This window comes from Danio rerio, chromosome 20, assembly GCF_052040795.2.
Source record: "Danio rerio strain M-AB ecotype USA chromosome 20, GRCz13ab, whole genome shotgun sequence".
NCBI lineage: Eukaryota > Metazoa > Chordata > Actinopteri > Cypriniformes > Danionidae > Danio > Danio rerio.
In genome coordinates this window covers 41,968,552-41,981,247 of record NC_141040.1, presented here as the reverse complement: position 1 = coordinate 41,981,247, position 12,696 = coordinate 41,968,552, and the positions used below count along the sequence as shown (strand labels likewise).

At 34.6% G+C, this 12,696-nt stretch overlaps 1 protein-coding gene across 1 annotated transcript; it reads right to left on the bottom strand.

The window, feature by feature from the left end:
- Positions 1–3,560: 3,560 nt before the first annotated feature.
- Positions 3,561–12,691, bottom strand: pex3 (peroxisomal biogenesis factor 3). The gene is given in 12 exon segments (NM_200228.1): positions 3,561–4,328; positions 4,422–4,518; positions 6,634–6,756; positions 6,857–6,927; positions 8,624–8,768; positions 8,890–8,944; positions 9,056–9,122; positions 9,211–9,332; positions 11,616–11,659; positions 11,812–11,893; positions 11,969–12,100; positions 12,473–12,691. Coding segments are annotated over 12 exon segments (1,095 nt in total). The 5' UTR covers positions 12,546–12,691; the 3' UTR covers positions 3,561–4,244.
- Positions 12,692–12,696: the final 5 nt, after the last annotated feature.

Below are 12,696 nucleotides of genomic sequence, written 5' to 3'. Positions count from 1 at the left end.
GATTTAACAATGTGTGAGTTTACATTATATTATAGAATACTCATTTTGTAATAAAAGACAACTCTAAAAAGCATCGCAAGGGATTTAGTATGATAACATTTCTTCAAGATGTTAAATAAAGAATGTGCATAAAATGTAAATATGAAAAGTTCAGATGCAAAAACTTCTCTAAGTTCCGTCTGAAATTTCCATCGAAAATGAACATTTTTCTTAGCCTCTTTTGCTTTTGACTTATCCTTAAAGTGATATTACTGAACATACACGCAGGAGCCTGGTAAAAATGCTTAGAGGCATTTAGAGGTTTTTGCATCTATTCTAAACTCTTTAAATAATCATTGGGCATTAAGAACTCTCTTCAGAAAATAACAATCGATCAGAATAATAAATGTCTTATTTTCAAAAACATTAAAACATTTTTACTATCTTAATCTTTTGAATTGTTGACTTTTTTCACTATAAAGTCATAAAGTAATTTATAGTGAACACTACAGTACTTTTAACCGTACTAGTTAAGTGTTTTATACTGTTTAATACATTTCCACCACTTTGTTAATTAATGCCGCATCATATTGTAATATTAACTAAAGTAAACTGTTAAAGAGTATAACTACAGAAAACGGTTGTGTATTGCAGTAGAATTAGGGGGCCCAAAAGTTCTAAAATGCACCTTTTGTTTTTTAATTTTATCATTATTATTTTGCTGCTTGTTTCTTATATCATTCGATCTTGCTTTCTACATTTTATCTTTTTTATCTTAATGCAAAATAATAACAATACCATGTAAAGCACCTTGTAAAACCTTTAAAACGATTTGTTTTCTTAAGTTGAATTCACAATTAAACGTAATAAATGATAAATCTTTACTGATTTGACTGCTAGACTGGTCCATGATTGAGGGTGGGGAACACATTTGCGCAGATGTAATAATTACATTCAAATTAAAATTTTTAGACACTGGCCAAACAAAATGTAGAAAACAATGTTATATATAATTTATAGTATCATACTTTTCTCTATCATACTTAGTAATACTTATAGGTATTTATTTGGGGACCGCAAATTTCCTGGGGCCTAAGCAGCCACCTTGCTTATTGGTTAAATCCACCCCCAAGTATAATACCCAATATTTGTATATTATACAGTACAGTATTATGTAAGTTTATTGGCACTTATTAGCATAGCTAATGCTAATAAGCATTATTTATTGCTTGTATTAGCATAGCAACAATCACAATAGGATTAGCACAACAGATCAATTAAATAGTTGTAGTTGTTGTAATAGCATAGCAGCTAGGATCACCTCAACAGATTAATTACAGGCCTACTCTACTATAGTATTTTTTTTTCATGCATCATTGTCAAATGTTACAAATAGATTCAAAAGATTCTGCAGGCGTGATGTGAACAATTATAGTTATTGTTAAGGAATTGATTCTCCCACGTTACATTACGTAAATCGCAACCTAAGCTCTCATTTGAAGATGCTGAAACGTCAGGTTTTTAAAGGCTTTATAAGGAAGTTGCGTTAAAAGGGTGTTGATTTGTGTAAGAGCAGTCGTCATATGCTTTCCTCATGTCTGTTGCCTCTTTTTCTGTCAGATATTACTACTGTTCTTCCTGATTTTATTTCTGTACTCGAACTGTTTCGTTTATTATTAGAACATGACGCTCAACTACAAATATGTACCGCCCTCTAGAGGAAACCAGGAGATTTTCTTTACAAGGAAGATGATGCTTTCTTTTACGGTAATACTCTTTTATACTTGCTACACGTTATAATAATTATATATGCTTAATAACAGCAGTGAATTATGTCAATTACATGCAATTATCTATTGACCTAACTCAATACTGTTTTAGGAACAACAGTTTGGAAACAGCTGTACGTTGTGAAATATAACAATGTAATATTTCTGTCCTCTGTTATTGTTTCTCAACCACGTTCCTGGAGGACCACCAACACAGCATGTTTTGGATGTCTCCTTTGTCTGTCATACCCATTACAGGACTTTAAGTCTCTGGTAATGGGCCGATGATCTGAATTAGGTGCGTTTTGTAAAATGTACAGAGCTGGTGGTGCTCCAGGTACATGCTTGAGAAACAGTGCTCTATGTCAAGATAATATATATCAAATGTAAGCTGGAGAAAGGGCAGGCTTTTGCCAAGTAAATTTTGCATGTTGGCGGTTCATTCCATTCATCTTCAATGATTTCAAAATGTTAAAAATAACAGCAGTTAGTTCAAATAAAATCTTTTGTAACATTATAGAGACAGTGCTAAGCATAAATGATTCTGAAAATTAATATTTTTTATCCATATCTCGGTGAATATAGGTCATATATTTTGGTGCATTTGAACAAAATAGATTTAATAAACAAATTTATTAATTAAAATAATATTTTATTCACTGAATATCTTTAGAAATAGAAAGATTATACCTTTAAATTCATGCCAAAAAATAGAAATTGCAAACTGCAAAATTTCAACAAAATTTCATATTTTTCCCTAACATAAATTTGAGCTACTTTTGGAATTGTAGCTCAAATTGTAACTTATTATCATAAGTTATTTTGTAAGACTAGCTCCAGATTTGGCTTTATCACTGATTAAAGTATATGCGCAAATATATTTTTTTAATGAATCCTATACGATTAAAATATAATTTAATTATTAAATATTATTTAAATGAAAGATTTGTGAGGGGTGTACTCATATATGCCAAGTACACTAAAAAAAGTGTTGCATGCAGAACTGTTGCAAACAATTTATTTGTGTTGAATTTAAACGAATTAAATTTAATAATGTTCAACTTAATTTGTTTTGTTTAAATTCAGCCCAAATAAATTGGTTACAACCACTTAACATTAAAAAAAAAAGATTTAGTAAATCCAAGCAATCCTCTTTGAATAATTTTTTTCAGTGTACTGTAAGTCTTTGCCCCTTCTGACCAAATTAACATGTGCTTGGTCATTTGTTTTGGGTGAACTATCCCTTAGTTCAAGTACAATCAGAAATGTTTGTTGCACAGTAAATACATAAAAATAATATGGGGGGATAAACGGTGACAGGTTTGCATTCTTCCATCAATTAATGGATGACTGCATGTATTTTTTATTTTATTGTTTAACTTCCATGTGCGAGCAAGTGTAGAATAAAACATAAACTACGAGTTTAATTGGACACAGTACAAATACCTATTGTACAAGAAACATGTTTCACTTACGTTGGTCTGTTGGTGCTCAAACATGCATTCACAATGGTATGAACTATTATAAGGGTTGTCAAATGTGTATTTACGTTATCTATTATTTTATTTAGTAATATTATTGAAGATACAAATCAGAGCAAACTATTTCTTAACTTTTAAAGGGCAGATCTCCCATACATCTCGTTTTGATGTTCTTCAGAGATCAAGTGTAAATTAGGGGGGTCAGACCCCCCCCCCTAAACCCACACCTTGCATAAATTAAAATCTTCAAATTTTGACCTTTACTGTATACTTGCAGAAGGTCAATTTAAAATAACGTATACACATTTATAAAAGCCAAAACAACATGCTCTAGAGTCAAACAGTGTTTCATTTTAATGAATAGTTCCGATAATATTACTCACATTATTATTCATTAACATTCATGGGTCATTTTACAAAAAAACAGAAGAGCATACTACGAACTGTACCATTTTGCAAACGATTCCCATCAGTTAGTAGTAGAGCCATCCAAAATGAAAGTCGATACAAACGAAAATGCTCCCAAATATCCATTTGCTTAGCAGTTTACTGGTGCAAAGGTGAGTTTTGGTCCAGAAGCTGCAACCTCAGGTATAATATTGATATAATATACAAAATGACCACAATTCACCCATTAAAGTCCATACTGCAGATGTAAGGCTGTCAGAATTGAGTCCGTTTTCCTTTTTATTTGTGATATTAATGACAATGTTATGCTAAAGGGGTTTGTTTTATTAAAATATAAATAAATAATGTGCTGCAGTTTATTATAGACTAAAAACCTTGGCATGCCCTGGACAATGTTAAGAGGGTCACAGCATACAGAGGGGTCAGCTAAAGCTACTCCAAACTGAATGCCTACTAACAACAGTGAATCTGAACTCCTTTAACACACACTTAGAACTTGATTCAAGTTTTTTTTTCACTCCAGGTTGATTTTTTTTGGCGCGTGAGGAGAGCAATTCTGTGCTGTACGGCATGAGAGATTTCTAGGTGTTTTACTTTTATGTCTTGCTCACTTCTGAAGTTCCTGAGGGGTGCTGAAGGTTTCGTATACGTTGGCGGCAAATTCTTTTACTTGGTCTATCAACAGGAGATCCTAAAAACAGCCACACAGGAAGGAACAAGTTGTGTATGGGAAGCTTATATATGATTTAAATGAAAAAGAGTCGGTTTATATGAAGGTGCTCACCTGAACAAAGTGGCTTGGAATTTCGCTGCATATTGAATGAATCTGTCCGTTGATAATGGGAATGATTTTGGCTAGTGGGAGGCTTACATGCGATAGTCTGGAGGGATAAAACAACAGTTTTCAGTCATTTAAAAACAGATTAATAAATTAACTGTTAACATGTAAGGTCAAAATGTAGAGAAAACAAGGTAAAAATTGTGGGATGTAAACTAAGAATTAATGTGAGATTTAAATTAAGAAATCTTTAGGAAAAAGTCAAATGTGAGGTGAAAATTTTAAAGAAAAAGATCAGAAATATGAGACCTAAATTTAGAACTAAATTGCGTCCACACCGGCAGTGAGAGCATCAAAATTTGCTACATTGATCTTGTATTTAAAGGAGTCGTTGCAGCACATCAGCAAATCACTAACATTTCTGCATAAAAATGTGCTTTTTAGTGTGAAAGTGTTGCGCGTCTTTTATGAAATTAATTTACCTACGGAAGATCCTGTTGTTGTGCGTGCTGTGGCTTTGCTCCACTATACATAGAAATAGACTATATCCAATATGTCAATATGTCTAAAATATTCTGAAGCAGCTATACTTTTTTGTACTGTCATTAGTTAGCATTAGATTCCCATTTAAAAAAACATATATAACATTAATGCACATCAGCAACTCGCCAGTAACTTTTTTTTATATTTAAGTCCCTGTAAGAAAACATCATAAATAATTGGAACTCCAGTGACCGCAATAATCAAAACTTTGGGAACTCTGGTCAGAACCAATGTTCATAGGGCTGTGTTCTCTGGACTCCTCTCAAGCGGTGGACTTCTACATACCAATTGCTTGCCGCTGAACCGCGTCATACCTCATTACTATAAAGTTGACTTGATTTCAACTCTTCTCAACACTCACACTGATGAAGCCGTCGCCGGCTCCCTTTGAAAATGAATGACTTCCAGTACTTTGACGCTCTTGCCGCCTTCAGTGTGAACGTACAGAGATTACAATTGTTACATTGTTGCTCTTTGCTCTTGGAGCGGTTCGCTTTCACATTGCAAAGTTTCTAATCGGACCAAAAGAGCTAAAACAAGTCACGTTCGAGTAAACTCTCCTCACATTGGTCAGAGTGTCAGGGTTTATTTTGCAGCGTTCGCTAAGCTGTCAGGAGAGGTGGGGGTTTGATGGTGATTGACAGGGTGCGCGCGCGCGATGTGTCTGAGGAGAGACGCGGTGGGGAGGGGTGAGAAGGGTGCGCGACGTAGCCTCTTTGAGGACCGGGAGGGAGATGCAAGATTACCGGTAGATCATCACTCGTTTGCGGGCATCCAGAGACTCTGGAAACTTCCCGCCATACTCATAATTCTCTCTTCATATCGCCGTATGCCTATTACATATCCATAAAACACTGTGATATAACCGCGCTCAGATCGGATCGCTTTCTCACTGTAATTGAACCGCTCCAGGGTTCGTTTCAATCGAGCCGAGACCACCTCATTCAAGCGATCTCGGAGCGATTACTTTGGCGCGGAACAGAGCGTGATTGCCCTGTTCACATATGCCAATCGAACCGCGCTAACTGGGCAAACGAGACACGTTCCGAAACAAAAGTATAGGTATGAAAGCACCCTAAAATCCTGTAACTGATGACTTCCATTGTAGGAAAAACAAATACTATGGAAGTCAATAGTTACAGGTTTTTAACGTTCTACAAAAAATCTTTTTTTTTGTGTTCAACAGAACAAATACAATCTCAAACAGGTTTGGAACAAGTAAAACGTCAGTAAATAATGACAGAATTTATGGCTGACCAATCCTTTTATGGGATAATGTGAGATGTAAATTCAGAATTAAGGAAAAAATCTGATCTGTGTAAAATAAAATAAGTCAGAATTGAGATGCAAATTCAGAATTCAGAACCAAGACTGTGTGAAGTTAAAAATGAAATGATAAAGAATAAAAATGTGAAATGTAAATTCTGCATGGCACAATTAAAGCTTGAGCTTCTAACTTGTAATTGTTTTCACAATGTAATGATGTTTTTTCTCACAATCCAGAATTATGAGAGAAGCCAGAATTACCTTTAAATGTTTACAATTTATTTACTCAAGCTTATGTTATTCCCTGAAACCTTTGTAAATAAACCCTTTAAGTGCCCCAATAATTATTATTATTAACTATATCCACTCAGTCATTTTTCTTAATGAAATGAAAAGCATGTCCACTGACTGGTCAGGTGTGCTGGAGGGAGTGGAGTCTCTCTGCGGGGGTCGGAAAAACTCTGCCATGTTGTCTAGAAATCTGACAAATCCTCGATTCAAGCAAGTGTGAAGAACAATATTGAAGTCTGGACTGAAAAAAGAAGTAGAAGTTGTGGAGCAATTAGTACCTGGTAGTGCTCAAAAGATTGTTTTAGTGATCTCTGATTAGTGCAAGTACTCCTTTTCCTCACCTTTCCAGCATATCTCTGGTTTCATTTAGTAGCTTTATCGTTGTGACATCATTCTCTGTGAGACCACAGGCCTAGAAAAATGTCATTATACAGGAATAAATAAACAGAGAAACATAAAATGTCATTTTTATCATCAATACAGTTTTTAGTGTTATACGATCATTCGGAAATTACACTAATGTGCCAATTTGATGCTCAATGATTACAATATATATATATATATATATATATATATATATATATATATATATATATATATATATATATATATATATATAATACATTGTAATCATTAATGGTCAGAACAATTATATCGTTTTATTTTTACACAAATCAGTGCATTCAGGATGTTGAGATCCAGTGGTTCTTGAGATCAAAAAAGAAAAATAAATGTAATAAAAAATAAAACATTTGTGTATATTTTCACAGCAAAACACAAATATTTAAGGAAATGATGCTTAAGGCTTTTTTTGAATTACAATCACAAAACCATTAATTTTAGGTTGCAGATATAAAAAGAAAATACATTACTGCAAAATCCTGGAGGGATTGATAAATACATCTGTTATGCTGAATGACAATAGAATATTATTTCCCCCAATGACATTTTAGTTTTACAAAAATAATTGGAGACATTTAAGTAGACACCATCAAAGAAACATTTAAGTAAAGCTCTTACTTGCATTTAATATGCTTCCTGTATATATTAAATTTAAATTGTCAATTTTTTCATTGTAAAAACGGTAAAATTACAAACATGGATTACAAAATCAAACAGCTTTGACCCAGAAACAAAATAAATGAATGCATTATATACAGTTGAAGCTTTCCTGAATTATTAGCCCCCCTGTATATTTTTCCCCCAATTTCTGTTTAATGGAGAAAAAAAATCAACAAATTTCTAAACATAATTTATTAATTTAACATAATATAATTAACATAATTTCTAAACATTAGTTTAATAACTAATTTGTAATAACTGATTTATTTTATCTTAGCCATGATGACAGTACATATTCAGCTTAAAGTGCAATTTAAAGGCTCAACTAGATTAATTAGTATAAATAGGCAAGTTAGGGTAATAAATAAAACAAATAAGACTTTCTCCAGAAAAAAAATCTATATATATAAGAAAAATATGAAAAATTTCTTGCTCTGTTAAAAAAAAGATTTTAGCTGCGTCCCAAATCGCATACTTATGCACTATTCTACGCCATTTTGTAGTATAAATAGTGTAAGTAGTGTGTTCACACTGAAAACTCTAAAAATAATAAGTGCACTTTAATTACCCGGATGATGCACTCATTCAGCCGCTACAATGAAGTGTGTAATGATGGACACTTCACGCACTCAACGACCGCAGGTTTGCTTACGTAGCGGAAGGGGCGGAGCTATCGGACGCACATGTTGAATAACTTTATTTATTTTGGATGGTGAAAGGAAAATTCTTCTACGAGAGTGATTATAGCGCCTCCCGATGGTGAATGCGGCAATACTCATGGCAGGTATTATTTGATAATTCTGTTGTTTATCTCACTGATTTAGCGACCGTCAAACGTCATCAGGGAAACGGTTTGAATTTCCGCATAGTAAAAAAACATTAGTGTGCCATTTGGGACAACACTACATACATATACTATCCTGTTGAGTGTGTAAGTGCATAAGTACATAGTGCATGAGTGCATAGTGTGCCATTTGGGACGCAGCTTTTGACTTCAACTGTATGCAATTAAGAAATTATGTATAAATTATATCATATATATCTACCTGTGAGGCAAGTGTGTTCTCTTCATCAGGCATCATGTACCAGGAAAGACTTTTGTATTTAGAGGAGTCGTCCTCCACTAACTGTCTGATCTGTGTCAACTGTTTCTCCAGCTCTTGTAGAGACAAACTCTGCTTCAGAGACACCCTGAGGAGACACGGACAGTAGTTTTCTCTCTTGATAAATATACAATTTTATCACCACATGATGGCTGCACTCGCCAATAGAGTAGATTCAAATTAATTCTCAAATCAATTACTCAACATACAGTCCAAAAACTTCCTGAACAGCTTTCTTCACCACAGTTATCAGTTCCATGAGCCCTAAAAAACACATAACAAACATCAGTGTCAGCTACAGGGGATATGTGCAAACAGAGGATTAACCTGTAGTACAGATTATGCGCTCTTATACAGATCTGACATTGTCCTTACCTTCTCCAAGAAGATGTTGGATACTGGAAAGATACTGTTGTTGAACATCAGGCGGTGCTAAGGGGGTCTAAAATTGGAGCATGAGAGAAATTAAATGTTCATGTGCTTCAACATGATAAAATCGGATTGCTATGCTGTTAAAAAAACTGACGTACCATTCCATTTTTCGTCACAGAGTTATCTAGGTACAGATATCCACCGATTATGTTGAGCTGAACTCTGAGTAACACAACCAGCATGCAGGTGCTGTAAACGGCTACAATGCTGCGGGTAAAACCTGAACACAGAGATGGGTGTTTTAGAAAAAGAAATGGAGCAGCATTCCGAAATGTCATAATTATTGGATTTCAGTCTTAGTGTTGTTAAAACGACTGAACCTAGGCCTAATATTGGCTATTTTTAAAAGTCAAAAGTGGCAATGAGAAGCGGTCTAAAGGTGGCCGTTACAAGTTTATCCATTAATTCGGCTTAGTCCCTTATTTCACAGGGGTCACCACAGCGGAATGAACTGCCAACTATTCCAACATGTTTTACGTAGCGGATGCCCTTCCAGCTGCAACCCAGTTCTGGGAAACAGCCATACACCCATTCATACACATACACTACAGCTATTTTAGCTTATTCAGTTCATCTATAGCGCATGTCTTTGGACTGTTGGGGAAACCGGAGGATCTGGAGGAAACCCATGCAAACACAGGGAGAACATGCAAACTCCACACAGAAATGCCAACTGGCCCAGCCGTGACTCAAACCAGCAAACTTCTTGCTAAGAGGCGACAGTGCTAACCACTGAGCCACATTGCCACCCCGTTACAAGTTGTTACACTTAGTTTTGCAATACATTAATGAATCAACTTCTCTTCAACTTATAAAAGATGAGAGTATGGATACTGTCTGGGAAAAATTGTAAACATTTTTGCCTTTTTTTTCTTTTCATTAAACAATTGTATTTGTATTGCTTAAAGGTCATATATTACCTGAACTTTTTTATGAGTGTGATTTGCTTTGCATACCAATAAAACATTTTTGCAGAAGTAGATGAAGCACAGGCCTGATAGTCTAAAATTGGAGGACTGGAGAATGATTGACAAGTGAAAAATTCCATTAAACTCCACCTGTTAATATCAGCTGCCTATATAAGTTGAAGTCAGGAAATGAAACCTGTGCGCACATCCTGAATGTAATTTTTGCATTGCATTGAGGATAACAGAATTCTGTAAATAAAATTATTCAGTTGTATGCATTAAATTGCTAATATGTTAAACCTTAAAGAAAAAACTAACCTTTTTTATTGAACACGCATGGAATTGATTAAATATTCCAACACCACCTTTTAATTAATTAATTGAAAACAATAGCAGAACCTATCCTCCTGGAATTGTTTGTGCAAATTAAGCTTAAACATTGCTAAAAGGCATGGTTGAGATTTCAGCAGAATTTCTGGTCATGACTTATTTTAATTCTTGAATGTGATGTATTGTAAAACAGAAGATTCCCAGAATTGTAGGGTGTGAATTATTCTGATTGTCAATAGTGGGTGTTTCATAGTAGAATTGAGCCTAGACAATGCTTTAATATCTATTAGTCATTTTTTAATAACCCACATGATGTCAGTGGAATTTGCTACATTGTACTTAAAAAAAAAAAGTTTAAATTATTACTACAACTGTTTACTACTTGAATACAATTGACAATTTAGCTCACTCTGATATTCAATTTCTTTGAAAAAAAGTTATTTATTATTTTTAAGATTTTTTGATTGAGAATGTTAAAAAGGAAATTCTGTAAAATAAAAAAATATTCAATTATATTAAATTTTCAACATTTTTACTGTAATTTTACTGTTCATAAACAAAATAAATTCAATTGCTATATACAAAATATTTATTCTCAATAAAAACAATAGGGCATCACAGTGGTGGCGCAGTGGGTAGCATGATCGCCTCACAGCAAGAAGGTTGAGGATTCGAGCCCTGGCTGGGTAAGTTGGCATTTCTGTGTGTAGTTTGCATGTTCTCCTCATGTTCTCGTGGGTTTCCTCAGGGTGCTCCAGTTTCCCCCACAATCTAAAGACATGTGCTATAGGTGAATTGAATAAATTAAATTGGCTGTAGTGTATGTGTGCATGTCAGAGTGTATGATGAGTGCTTTCAAGTACTAAGTTGCCTGCTGAAAGGGCATCCTCAGCGTAAAACATATGCTGGATAAGTTGGCGGTTCATTCCGCTGGGCCAACCCCTGATTAATAAAGGGACTAAGCTGAAAGAAAATGACTGAATGAAAAAAAAAAAAACCAATAGGCGACACAGTGGTGCAGTGGGTAGCAAGATTGCATAAACTAAATTGGCCATAGTGTATCTAGTGAATGAGGATGTATGGATGTTTTCCAGTCTTGGGTTGCAGTCGGAAGGGCATCCACTGTGTAAAACATATGCTGGATAAGTTGGCGGTTCATTCTGCTGGGGCAACCTCTAATTAATAAAGAGACTAAGCCGAAAAGAAAATGAATGAATGAAAAAACAATATATGACAAACTACATAAAAATGAGAAATAATCTCACTTATAATCTTTAGATCCTCCCAGATTTCAAGTTTATTTGCTGGCCTGTAGAGAAAGACATGATCACTTGTGTCATTTATATTCTTTTACATTTATAATGTAGTTAAGCTTCTACAACACACACACACACACACACACACACACACACACACACACACACACACACACACACACACACACACACGTGCATAACTCACTTAGTCTTCAGCAAAGCAGTGAGACTCTCTGAGTTCAGGTGATGGATGATTGCTTCTCGGAGAGTGGGGAGCATTGATAACACTACAAAAAACAAATTACATACTCCATAAATAATTATAACAACATAAACATCAGTTATGGCGGTATTTAGTTTACCTGTCATGTTACATGTCCTTTGGTTGCTTTCAAAATGAAACTGTCTCCGAGCTTGAGCAATGTATTCAGCTGCCTCTCGCTCCTGCATCTCCTGAATTTTTCTCTGTGCATATTTACCAAGCAGATAAACACCTGCAAATAAAAAGTTTGAGATTACAATATAGTATAGCATCCATGTTAACAAAGTGATATGCTGCAAGCAAGAACTATTCAGTTAAATAAAGCCTTTCTGTTGACTAAAAATACCAGGGTAAAGTCCATTTCAACTTTGATTTGACTATGCCAATAGAAAAACTAGGTGACAGGTGAACTGAGATTGAAGGGCTGAATGTGGAAAAAATATATAATGGTTGTCAACACTGTAATAACACGCTAAACTACACATCACATCATATTAACATGCTATAGCTACAAGTATTTTATTAAAAACAAGAAATAGTTACAGCTAGTGAACAGTCACTGATATGTATGCATGGATGAGGTTCAGTTGCCCACGTTAGTTACCTCCAACAAACACCCCAGTGAAGATGAATTTCCTCTTATGGCGTTTGATGAAATTCCATGTAGAACTCAACATTTTAACAGACTTGACACCGAAAATTAAAAGAAATAAGAGAAGCAAGAGCGGGTTTAGACGTAACTCACTAGCTAGCACAATGCTACATGGCAATAAGTTCTCATGTTAGCTGCAGACAGGCTAACTGCAGATAACAGATAGAGTCTATTCG